Source organism: Bolinopsis microptera, chromosome 8 (genome assembly GCF_026151205.1).
Source record: "Bolinopsis microptera isolate Bmic1 chromosome 8, MBARI_Bmic_1.0, whole genome shotgun sequence".
Classification (NCBI taxonomy): Eukaryota; Metazoa; Ctenophora; class Tentaculata; order Lobata; family Bolinopsidae; genus Bolinopsis; species Bolinopsis microptera.
The window spans coordinates 1,918,156-1,931,004 of NC_087079.1; the positions used below are offsets into that span (position 1 = coordinate 1,918,156).

The 12,849-nt window shown below is 39.0% G+C and overlaps 2 protein-coding genes across 2 annotated transcripts in view; both read left to right on the forward strand.

The window, feature by feature from the left end:
* Window positions 1-347: 347 nt before the first annotated feature.
* Window positions 348-2,732, forward strand: LOC134819704 (uncharacterized). Its single transcript, XM_063829791.1, has 6 exons — window positions 348-486; window positions 888-974; window positions 1,492-1,654; window positions 1,792-1,952; window positions 2,126-2,209; window positions 2,409-2,732. Exons 1-6 carry the CDS (start codon window positions 432-434, stop codon window positions 2,438-2,440), a joined length of 582 nt encoding a protein of 193 aa, XP_063685861.1. The 5' UTR covers window positions 348-431; the 3' UTR covers window positions 2,441-2,732.
* Window positions 2,733-5,307: 2,575 nt separating this feature from the next.
* Window positions 5,308-12,849, forward strand: part of LOC134819858 (uncharacterized) — a 92,284-nt gene continuing 84,742 nt past the window's right edge. Inside the window, exons 1-15 of the mRNA XM_063830006.1 lie at window positions 5,308-5,552; window positions 5,915-6,062; window positions 6,263-6,440; window positions 6,596-6,687; window positions 6,864-6,957; window positions 7,504-7,710; window positions 7,877-8,176; window positions 8,374-8,409; window positions 8,546-8,581; window positions 8,714-8,749; window positions 8,939-8,974; window positions 9,247-9,277; window positions 10,060-10,088; window positions 10,318-10,479; window positions 11,140-11,254. Coding sequence (XP_063686076.1) covers window positions 5,492-5,552; window positions 5,915-6,062; window positions 6,263-6,440; window positions 6,596-6,687; window positions 6,864-6,957; window positions 7,504-7,710; window positions 7,877-8,176; window positions 8,374-8,409; window positions 8,546-8,581; window positions 8,714-8,749; window positions 8,939-8,974; window positions 9,247-9,277; window positions 10,060-10,088; window positions 10,318-10,479; window positions 11,140-11,254 — 1,561 coding nt within the window. The 5' untranslated portion in view covers window positions 5,308-5,491. The remainder of the gene's footprint in view (window positions 5,553-5,914; window positions 6,063-6,262; window positions 6,441-6,595; window positions 6,688-6,863; window positions 6,958-7,503; window positions 7,711-7,876; window positions 8,177-8,373; window positions 8,410-8,545; window positions 8,582-8,713; window positions 8,750-8,938; window positions 8,975-9,246; window positions 9,278-10,059; window positions 10,089-10,317; window positions 10,480-11,139; window positions 11,255-12,849) is intronic.

Sequence of the window (12,849 nt, forward strand, 5' to 3'; positions counted from 1 at the left end):
AATTTAAAAGCTAGAGCTACTGTTACAGCTGAATGAAATAGGCTAAATATTGACGTATATTCAGTGTTGTTAAATGATAGCAAACCAATTTTCGATAGTCACTACAACTCATTAACCAAATTAAATCATCCAAATTCTCTGCCACAAACGTAGAGGAAAATTAACCATTTTAAGTTTTACCGCAAAGTGAGAATTTACTGATAAGTCCAACAGTCACCGATAAAAATATCGTGTCTCCTGAAAATGTATCCCTTCTGGCTGTCAGAATATAATTATCCAATTCATTTCACGGTTCCTTTCAACCAAATTGTAGGTCCACCGTAATTAGGAAACCCTAGATTGTAGCTGATAATGGCTGTAAATTCTGCAGGGATACTTGCAGAACCATTTTCTAGTTTGTCCAACTTATTTGCTCTGCTGTCGATTAGAAAATGTTGGGTTTCTTAGCTGTTCTTTTGGTCGCGTTTTCGTCAGTAAATGCTGAAGGTAAGTGGAAATTAAGCAAATCATTTGAATTTTAGCCGAATAATAATTTTTAGCATGTATTGTTGGGCGGAACTTGCCCAAACTAAAATACCAAAATTGTAAATTCACAGTCTTGAAAGCTGTAAGCTGATAAGGAAACAAACTACGGAAATGATAGACCACTCTGTAGTAGCTCGTCCAGCGACCAATTTCCAGCGACTTGCTGTTCCTGTAACTATAAAACGTTCAGCCCCAGGTTGTTGTGCACCAAAATATTTTACTCAGGCGTCGAGTCCCAGTAAAGTTAGGGTCAGTGTTAGAGTTTGGACTTAAGAAGGGAGCAGAGTTGACTAAATGGTCGCCTTTCATCCGTGGATTGCGCGCGTAGTTACATCTGTTACATACTTATTCTTTTATTTCAGAGGATATTGCCAGTCTGACTGCTGCAGTAAACAGCCTCAAAAGCGATGTGAAAGCTTTAGACATGCTCATCAAGTTCTACAACCCAGGTAACGCGGACAAAAGTTTTAAATCATATCGCTTTATCAGCGCCTAGATTTGTTGAATGATATTTGACTAAAATTTAATTATCCAAGATAAAAGCAGGACAGTCAACTGTTTTATTACACAGTACTCAGATATATCATTATCAGCGCCTAGATTAGTTAAATGAAATGTAGTATTACTATAAAAGCAAAACTATATTGTGTGCTGCAACCCGCCTTCATGTTTATGATTATTTAAAAATGTCTCACTTGCTGAATTTGTTCGTTAGATTGTAAATTAGACCGTCACTGGTCACATACAACATTATAAAACTGTTTCACGACTCGATTAGTCAGAAGTGCATGACCACTGCTACCAACTTAGGTGGTCACCCGCAGGCCGCAGATTTAGCTCTCACTGAAAGTGAAACAATTAAAATTTTGATAGAGTGAAAATAAATGTATAAAATTGAACTGGAAGCTCCTCTCAAAACGCCCCCCCCTCCCTTATAAATATATATAATAACGCCCACCCCTTTAGAATGGTCGTGGTCTCCAGCTCGGGACTGTGGCTTGGACTGCCCCTACATGGTGAACCTGCTCGACTTTGCTGCCGTACAATGGAGATTTGAGGGAGAGTTCCACGGTATCTTCGACTTGGAGTTTATTAAAGAGAACGGGCAGATGCATGGCAACATGGACTTGTAAGTGTGATTATTATGTTTTATTTGAGAGGTTCTGTAGAGGGTACAAACCTATTTGCAATCTACATTTGGGCATTCACAACATCGAACAAACTTTAATATTAACAAATAACTGATGTCCATCTCCTCCCACGCAGCTACGAGAGACACATGTGGGCGAGGAACTGTGGCTGGATAAAATACGACCAGGAAGCTATTCTACCCGAAGGACTGAGAACTTGGACATTCGCCAAGAGGGAGGATGGTTTCAAGTTGTATGCTGAGGATCAGCTCCTTCTCAACTTCAACTACACAGAGGGTCAGTAAACATGTTTTGTTATACTGGAACAAGTAACCTATGAAAGTATGAAGGTGCGAAAAACATGGTACTCCAAATCTGACAATCAAGATTCAAGACCTATAAGGACTCAAAATCTAACGCTAATTGTAACTGTAACTGTAACACTAACTGTAACACTAACTGTTTAACAGGAAAGTGCGCTGAGATGTGGAATGGACCTACTGTTGGTTTCTTCTTCGAGACCCCGGCTACTGCTGTGCATCTCCTCCAACATGGTGGGTATTGGTTTTAATACAAGACATAAATATAACCATAGCTTTAAAATGGTAGTGATTTCCTCGTAAACCTACCAATCCCTGTTTGAGTGTTAGTGTTACTGCTTTACTGTTAGAGTGTTAGCAATTGTTGTGCTGTTTTCTCCGACCAACACCGATTTAAACATATTTCTCTATTCTCTAATACGATACCTCACAGGAATGGACTGGTTGTGGTGGCAGAAGGTATAAATGAACATTGAACATTACAAAAGTGCTTCCTCGTCCCTGATATGAAGAAAAATGAAGTTAGCTATGGAGGAGACAATGGAAATAAACAATAAACATTCTGATATAGTTCACGATGGGATGTTTTATTTGTGATACATGGTAGTAGGGGTTATCAAACTCAACTGACATTTTATTTTCGCCATTTCATCTCTAAGTCTTACGTTTCTAAACTTGCAGTTTTATTACTTGAATTGTAGTTGTTGGTTTATGGTTTAGATTACTTTTAAAATGACCATTGATTGTTATTAAATAATTTTGACTCTTACTCGCTTTTGCCAACATATCAACATATCAAATTAACAGCTAATACCAAAACTGACGGAACTAACACCTACACAACACACTATACAAGTATCAAATGACAGCTAAAAGCTACCAATAACCAGCTTCACAGTGAAACTTTAACTCGCAAATGGAATGCCACCCCGGATCCTATAGTTCCCCCTAATCCTGCCCTCTTAATCTAGGTCACTATTTCTCTCTCTAGCCCACTATTGTATTACAGGGGGAATTAGATCTGACCTGGTCTCACTAGCACAGCCGGGTGTTTGTTTCCAGGCCGGCAACCTAGATACACTGTTAACTGGATGCTGTTAGATCATCTCTATCAGCGGCACTTGGCGGCACTTGTCAGCCTGATGGAGGTCATTTGTGTTGTGTCGTTAGTTCTTGTTTCTGTTACCTTCCTCGTTGCACTTCATTGGATTCTGGAATTGATGGTATCCAGATTAGATTAAGAGCAATTCGAGTTTGTACACCACACACGCACATTTTGTTTTTGCGAAGATCTGTTTGTTAGTTGGTTTAAATACATTTTTATTTAATTCTTTTAAAATTTAACCTAGTACTGCAATAATTGATCATAAAGTAGAGTCGTTCGAAAATATTTCCCCCAGCTGTAAAATATGATGGGCATTGGGCATCCAAACACGATAAACAAATAGTGAACTATGTCCGCAATTTCTTGGACCCACTTAATTAACTCGGTTGCTAGGGGACTGATTTTGGTTTCTATGGTGACCATGGCAACGTACAAAATTCAGAAGTCGCCATTCAACCTTAAAACTAACCAGAAAGTAACCTTTTACAGAATAAAGTCTAGACAAATGGATTCAAAAAGTGCATCCTTACAATAATTTTGAAACACCCTGTACATCTGAATCCAAAGATTTATGAAAAAAACTTTATGAAAAATGATTTGAGAACACACAAATCGATGGCAAAGAACTGCTCATATTTAAAAAAAATTGGTCATAAACTTCCGGTTATAATGAACAAAGCAAGAAATCAAATCAATTTTGATTTCAGCAGAATGATATCACACTAAGTATCCTATTAAAATCTACATAACAAAAACTATTTGAGATATCTTATAAATATACAAATCAGTTTTCTTTGAATAAACTGTCAAATTTGCTTACATTGACTTTCAGGCTTCAACACCATCTGTCAGTGTCCCTTCTGTTCGTCTGATTTCCAACATTTATCGATATCATATTAAATTGATGTTATCACCTATCGGTAGCACACCTTGCATCTTCGTCAGTCTAATATTCACTCACTGTGCGGAGAGATAAACGCCAGCCGCTCTCTCCGCCCAGTGTTCGATCGATGTAGTAAGACTTAAGAGTTATGAGGTAAAGCGTGACTCACGACCCAACTTTATAACTCATCACGCGTTCATGTCACGTGACGCGCACTTTGATATCTAAACAATCACGTGACGTCACGTTGCGAGCGCGCTGCTGAGTGTAAGACGAGATTATGAGAACGTATAACGTGGTCCTACAATTACACTGATGTGAGCTCCAAGGGGTTTGTTCATTTGACATTTCTTACACTCTACAGTTCGTTTTAGATTGTAGTTGTTGTGACTGTTAAACTGTTATAGTGACCCCTGATTGTTATTTGCTTAAATCGGTTTCTTCTACTGCTTCTAGTGCTTTAAGTTAACAATCGTTGAATGATGTTTTTGGCCCCTTATGTTGTACGATAAGTACGATTTATATTTTACACCCTAGTTTCTTATCAGAGATAAAGTGACAATACCACCCACTCCAGCTATAACGTGAACTCTACAGTGAGATTGTGGGAGTGAACACCTTGTCAAGCACTACAGTGACCAGTATACCAATCACACGTGCACTATAACCAATCACAGGCCACTATATAATACAATCTATAAAGCACATTCTATAGCACTTGTAACTCACAACAATCTCCAACACATCACGTCACGCTATGGCCACCTTTAAATTGATCATGTGTACTTGTTAAGCTTGCAATACAGGACAATCCACCGCACGATAAATATTTTGTGTACTGGCTATTAAACAATACTACTATTAATACACGGAGAGAGACTAGAATGCTTTTCAAATGTTAAGTTGTTGTTGAGAGTGGTTTTGTTTTAGGTTGCAGGTTTTATGCTGTTTGCTGTTGTGGATTTAGTTTGTTTTTTGTTTTTGCTTAACTTTGAAACTCGGTCGATAGTTAAAATGTATGTTTTTAACTCTGCTCCAGAATGGCATCTCGTCCACGATCATAACAATGATCCGTTTTAAGGTTTCCGATTTTTGCAAAGGAGAAAGCCACCTTCTCTAGTAGCGTCCTAAATGTGGTTTTATCATTTAACAGATCAAAGTGATATCTTTCCTGAGTTTTAAGTTCGAGACTTGATGAACAATTATATCTTCTCCAACACTCGAGTTTTACAGATCAATGAATCATGATCACTTGATCAGGTCACATCTCGACCCAATTTAAGTCAATACAATGCTTTGAATCAGCTAATTTTTGTAACCTGTATGTCCGTTGAATATAGTACGCACGATTTCAGCTTAACGTCGATGTAACGTCAATATTGGAATGATGAATGACAAGCCCATGGTATGAACTGGCATCCTCTACAAATAACCTGCTCGAGATAGTGTGTTACTTAGTAAACCAAACTGCTCGAGATAAGTCAGATAGTGTGTGACTAGGTGTAGTTCAGAGTGACTCCGTGTCAAGATGATGTTCCAATTGCCCCCTCTAAAAGTCAACCTCCCCAAACCTAAACACAGAAAACAAGGTAAAAACACCACGTGACTCCGGGTAATAAACACGTGATGCTTGAGTGTTTTCTTGTTATTGAAACGTGAATCTGGTTAAATAACCTTCACTTTAACAATGCCTTCTTGTAGACGAATCAGTTCACCACGTCTTTCAACCCACTCAGTTATAAATCTTCTTCAATATAACAGCCACTGTCTGTGTTGGAAGTGTGACACGATAATGGTAGAAATAAGAAGGTAATGGTCAATAGAGGAAATGAAATATTCATGAATAATACCAGCTATATTGTCCCCTGCAGAGGTAGTAACAGAGAAGGTAATGGTCAATAGAGGAAATGAAATATTCATGAATAATACCAGCTATATTGTCCCCCTGCAGAGGTAGTAACAGAGGACGGAAGAAGAGTGAAATGTTTGAGAAGAGACACCTACCTCGACATGAGTCAGATGGCTCTCACCTTGTTCCCTAAGATGGTCCTCAGATGTGACGATCTAGAGACCCTCATATTCAACAGGAACTTCCTCAGGTCAGAAACACTTCTGTGCTGGAGTATCTGGACTAAAATTACATAATCTGCGAGACTTGAATTTAATAAAATGACATAACCTCCGATACTTTAAATTAGGACGCTAACTGTTATAAATTGACAGCTCTCTGCTTTACATATTTAGGTGATATCAAGAATTGCTTGTAAGTGGTAGTTTTACTAATGTCATGTTTAAACAGGGAGATACCGAGGAAGATATCCCGTTTAGATTGCCTCGAGCTGCTGGATCTGTCGTACAACAGGTTCAGCGAGTTTCCTGAAGAGATCCTCACAGTGACCTCTCTGAAGGAGCTTGACCTTAGTCACAACAACATCTCATCTATACCTATTGATATCAGATATCTCAAATTTCTCAAGGTAGAAACATTTCAAGCCAGTGATTTATAAGAAGAAAAAAAAAGAACGTTTTAGTCATTACTTAATAATATTTCTTTTTAAAAAATGATTGACCATGCAGCACACCACAGTTTATTTTGATAATTAATTTTACTATTTCATTAAACTCCCTGCAGGTTCTAAACTTAAGTAACAACAGAATTAAGAGACTACCCAACAATCTAAAGAACCTTCTCAGTCTAGTTTGTCTGAACGTTTCTTGCAACAAGTTAGTCTACACAAACTAGAATACCGACCTGAATCTTTAAGTTGTCTTTTCGTCATTATGTCAATTCTTTACCTCAGTTAGTCCTTCCCCAAACCCTAACTCGGACCACAGGCCACATCTAGACCCCTCATTCCTTTTTCCCGTGATTACACTTTCTTAACATAGATTCTAATCAGGTTGGACGAGTACCCCTTGGCTCTATGTTCGAGTTTCGTACATCTACAAATATTAAAGTGCAGCCACAACTTTATAGTGGAGCTGCCGTATGAAGTGAGTGTCAGTTCTACATAAATTGTACATTGTACATTGTACATTGTACATTGTACATTGTACATTGTACATTGTACATTTTACATTTTACATTTTGTACATTTGTACATTGTACATTGCACATTGTACATTGTTAATTGCACATTGTACATTGTACATTGTACATTGTACATTGTACATTGTACATTGCACATTGCACATTGTACATTGTACATTGCACATTGTTTGTAGAGATAAGTTGTAGACTCATATAAGTGCAACTGTAGGTTTGGGTTATGAGAATGTCAACTGTAGGACTAAGATAAGCAAGATAAGGTCAAGTGTTAGATTGAGTCGGGTTCCAGCTCCACATCTTTATAATGTTTTTATCTTCATTTTATCTACATTCAAACAGATAATAAATATAAAGCGTAGGATCAGTAATTCTTATTCCTGTTCATCGTTCTTATATTGCAACTGTTTGTCATGTTTATTGTTTATCATATTTTTATTCCATGGAAAAAAGTTAAAAATTAGCAAATTGTTAATAACCTGCTAATCTCTCAGATAATAATGTTACCTGAGCTGTGTTTGAAGCCGGACGCTGTGGACTTCAGTCACAACCCTCTAACCTTCCCCCCAATTGAAGTGTGCAACAGGGGATTTGAAGCTATGAGGAACTGGATAGAACCAAAGTGGCGGAATCTCAAGGAGTTTAAAAGGAGGAAGATTGTTGCTAATACTCTCAAATTTACTAAGACAAATATGACCAGGGTGAGATATTACCACAGTTAATGAACTTTACTACGGGCGGGTGGAACAAATTCTACTTAACACGTGACAGCGACGGATTTTGTAAACTGATTAAACTTGAATTTTAACACACTCATCATAGTAAATATTATTTGTTATAAGTTTGAGTATCATGAAATATTCACAGACAAGTATGTGGGACAAAGCACCCTCGGTGAATAGCAGCAAGGCAAGCTCTACTAACTTGCAGAAGATTCAAGATACTTCCGGATCAAAGAAATCCCAGAAGAGATCGAACGAAACTAAAGCTGACAAAACAGCCCAGAAAACTCCAAAAACGTCAGAATTAGCAAAGTCAAAAGGAGGCAAGGTGGTGAAGACGACGAAGAAGAAGAAGACTTCATCTGTGGCACAGCTTCTCAAGAATGATAATCTGGAGATACTAAGTGGCGAACTAGATGACAGCAGTCGAGCTACTCTGGTCGAGGTATGGGCTCACTATCAGCACTTTCTATACTAGTCTAATCTGAACTAGATGATAGCAGTCGAGCTACTCTGGTCGAGGTATGGGCTCACTATCAGCACTTTCTATACTAGTCTAATCTGCTAGATAGCAGTCGAGCTACTCTGGTCGAGGTATGGGCTCACTATCAGCACTTTCTATACTAGTCTAATGTCCTTTAGGAACTAGATGATAGCAGTCGAGCTACTCTGGTCGAGGTATGGGCTTCTTTACTACCAGCACTTTCTATACTAGTCTAATGTCCTTTAGGAACTAGATGATAGTAGTCGAGCTACTCTGGTCGAGGTATGGGCTCACTATCAGCACTTTCTATACTAGTCTAATGTCCTTTAGGAACTAGATGATAGCAGTCGAGCTACTCTGGTCGAGGTATGGGCTCACTATCAGCACTTTCTATACTAGTCTAATGTCCTTTAGGAACTAGATGATAGCAGTCGAGCTACTCTGGTCGAGGTATGGGCTCACTATCAGCACTTTCTATACTAGTCTAATGTCCTTTAGGAACTAGATGACAGCAGTCGAGCTACTCTGGTCGAGGTATGGGCTCACTATCAGCACTTTCTATACTAGTCTAATGTCCTTTAGCAGTCGAGCTACTCTGGTCGAGGTATGGGCTCACTATCAGCACTTTCTATACTAGTCTAATCTGCTAATAGCAGTCGAGCTACTCTGGTCGAGGTATGGGCTCACTATCAGCACTTTCTATACTAGTCTAATGTCCTTTAGGAACTAGATGATAGCAGTCGGGCTACTCTGGTCGAGGTATGGGCTCACTATCAGCACTTTCTATACTAGTCTAATCTGCTAGATGATAGCAGTCGAGCTACTCTGGTCGAGGTATGGGCTTACTATCAGCACTTTCTATACTAGTCTAATCTGCTAGATGATAGCAGTCGGGCTACTCTGGTCGAGGTATGGGCTCACTATCAGCACTTTCTATACTAGTCTAATCTGCTAATGATAGCAGTCGAGCTACTCTGGTCGAGGTATGGGCTCACTATCAGCACTTTCTATACTAGTCTAATGTCCTTTAGGAACACTATCAGTCGGGCTACTCTGGTCGAGGTATGGGCTCACTATCAGCACTTTCTATACTAGTCTAATCTGCTAATGATAGCAGTCGGGCTACTCTGGTCGAGGTATGGGCTCACTATCAGCACTTTCTATACTAGTCTAATCTGCTAATGATAGCAGTCGGGCTACTCTGGTCGAGGTATGGGCTCACTATCAGCACTTTCTATACTAGTCTAATCTGCTAATGATAGCAGTCGGGCTACTCTGGTCGAGGTATGGGCTCACTATCAGCACTTTCTATACTAGTCTAATCTGCTAATGATAGCAGTCGAGCTACTCTGGTCGAGGTATGGGCTCACTATCAGCACTTTCTATACTAGTCTAATCTGCTAATGATAGCAGTCGGGCTACTCTGGTCGAGGTATGGGCTCACTATCAGCACTTTCTATACTAGTCTAATCTGCTAATGATAGCAGTCGGGCTACTCTGGTCGAGGTATGGGCTCACTATCAGCACTTTCTATACTAGTCTAATCTGCTAATGATAGCAGTCGAGCTACTCTGGTCGAGGTATGGGCTCACTATCAGCACTTTCTATACTAGTCTAATCTGCTAATGATAGCAGTCGGGCTACTCCGGTCGAGGTATGGGCTCACTATCAGCACTTTCTATACTAGTCTAATCTGCTAATGATAGCAGTCGGGCTACTCTGGTCGAGGTATGGGCTCACTATCAGCACTTTCTATACTAGTCTAATCTGCTAATGATAGCAGTCGGGCTACTCTGGTCGAGGTATGGGCTCACTATCAGCACTTTCTATACTAGTCTAACTAGATGATAGCAGTCGGGCTACTCTGGTCGAGGTATGGGCTCACTATCAGCACTTTCTATACTAGTCTAATCTGCTAATGATAGCAGTCGAGCTACTCTGGTCGAGGTATGGGCTCACTATCAGCACTTTCTATACTAGTCTAATGTCCTTTAGGAACACTATCCTATATGGTTGATATCTATTATTATTACATAGGCTAATCAAGCCTTATCAAGCCTAATCTAAGATTCTAGGTATGTATAACGATGAGTTCTTGTCAGGTTTATGGCGACGGTTCGAGTCCGGCCCTTCATCAGCTGTCCCCCCTCCCGGACTCCTGGACTCCAGCTGTAACCAAGACTCCCGGACTCGATACTCCGGAAGGAGAAGCCTGGTCTGGGGAGGACAGGGGGTATCTATCTGATGGGGACGTTCAGGAGTCGGTAAGTAAGGTGCTGAACCAAGTGGGAGGTGGATTATAATGTGTTATTCACATGAACTGCACTGAACAACTTGTATCTTATCTCAAAAACTCTCGATCATGAGAGGAAATGTCTTCAAGCTTCCAATATAACCTCACACCTGGCAAGGTTGTTAAATACGTCAAATTTTCGTGAAATAATACGTATTCGGTTCTAATAAAGAATACGTCGTAATACGCCGTAATACGGTAATTTCTATGGATTGTTAAATACGTCCACGAATACGCCATAATACGCCGTAATACGCTGATTTGTCAAAATTAAACATTACAGCTGCGCGCCACCCTCATCATTGATCATGCATTAAAGGAGTGCAGTTATACATGATAACTTAAATTTGTAATCAAATTTCATGGATAATCCGATAAGCTAACATTTTTTGCGAAATTATCAATTACATATTAATACATATTTAATGATTTTGATGTTCAGAATTTAAAGACCGTCCGCGATCAATTTCAACTTCAAGCCACACCTTTTCGTAATACGTCAATTTTCGAGGATTAATACATATTCGTATTCCAATACGTATTCCCTCCTAATACGTATTTAACAACCTTGCACACCTGTATCTACATCTGAGTACATCATAGCTATTAAAAAGTTAAAATACTCTTACAGGAACTACTAGATCTGATCAACCAGTCGTTCGAGCCCCCTGACCTGAGCCTGCCAGACTCAATGCTCAACATGAGTTGTAGTGGGGGAGGAGGTGGAATGTTAGAACACTGGCTTGGTAAGTTTATTAAGTATTTATTATCTGATATTTTAATTTCTTCTAATTTCTATTCACTGCATCATTTTTGAAAGCAAATCCCTTCTCAAAAAGGGATATAATGACAATTTGCTCGATAGGAAAGAATAATTTATGTAAAAGGTTACAATATTTAATAGCCAGATCCATTTATCACTCCTTATAGTTATATGTATGGTATGTTTGTAGTTAGATACGAATGTTTTAAGTTGGATCCAACGTTTAAAAGTTCATTAATCAAGGTTCCACTTTGTTATTGTACTTTTATCGTTAGATTTAGCTTGATGTTATCGTTGCTAACCCTTATAGAAGAGCTGATCTGTGTTTATTATTTTAGTATAAATTTTCAATTTGGAATCACCAAGTAATACTCAAAGATTAGGTTCCATGTTTTAAACAATAAAAATAACGGTATTACGTATTATATAATATATTTAATATTATGCCCTTAAACACACAATTACAATCCCTTCAATAACAGTATGATTGTATCATGAATTGTGTTGTGCCGTTGAATTACGCTATCATGAATTGTGTTGTCCCGTTGAATTACGCTATCATGAATTGTGTTGTGCCGTGTAATCACGCTGTCATGAATTGTGTTGTCCCGTTGAATTACGCTATCATGAATTGTGTCGTGCCGTGTAATCACGCTGTCATGAATTGTGTTGTCCCGTTGAATTACGCTATCATGAATTGTGTCGTGCCGTGTAATCACGCTGTCATGAATTGTGTTGTCCCGTTGAATTACGCTATCATGAATTGTGTCGTGCCGTGTCATCACGCTGTCATGAATTGTGTTGTCCCGTTGAATTACGCTGTCATGAATTGTGTCGTGCCGTGTAATCACGCTGTCATGAATTGTGTTGTCCCGTTGAATTACGCTATCATGAATTGTGTCGTGCCGTGTAATCACGCTGTCATGAATTGTGTTGTCCCGTTGAATTACGCTATCATGAATTGTGTCGTGCCGTGTAATCACGCTGTCATGAATTGTGTTGTGCCGTTGAATTACGCTATCATGAATTGTGTCGTGCCGTGTAATCACGCTGTCATGAATTGTGTTGTCCCGTTGAATTACGCTATCATGAAATGTGTCGTGCCGTATAATCACGCTGTCATGAATTGTGTTGTCCCGTTGAATTACGCTATCATGAATTGTGTCGTGCCGTGTAATCACGCTGTCATGAATTGTGTTGTCCCGTTGAATTACGCTATCATGAATTGTGTTGTGCCGTTGAATTACGCTGTCATGAATTGTGTTGTCCCGTTGAATTACGCTATCATGAATTGTGTTGTGCCGTTGAATTACGCTATCATGAATTGTGTCGTGCCGTGTAATCACGCTGTCATGAATTGTGTTGTCCGTTGAATTACGCTATCATGAATTGTGTTGTGACGTTGAATTACGCTATCATGAATTGTGTTGTACCGTTTAATCACGATGTCATGAATTGTGTCATGAGGATATCACATAAGAGTATCTCAAGTACTAATAATAAGATGAGGACATAAATGATTTTAATTAATACCCCTCGATGTATTATTAAAAAGACAATAAATACTAAAGTTATGCC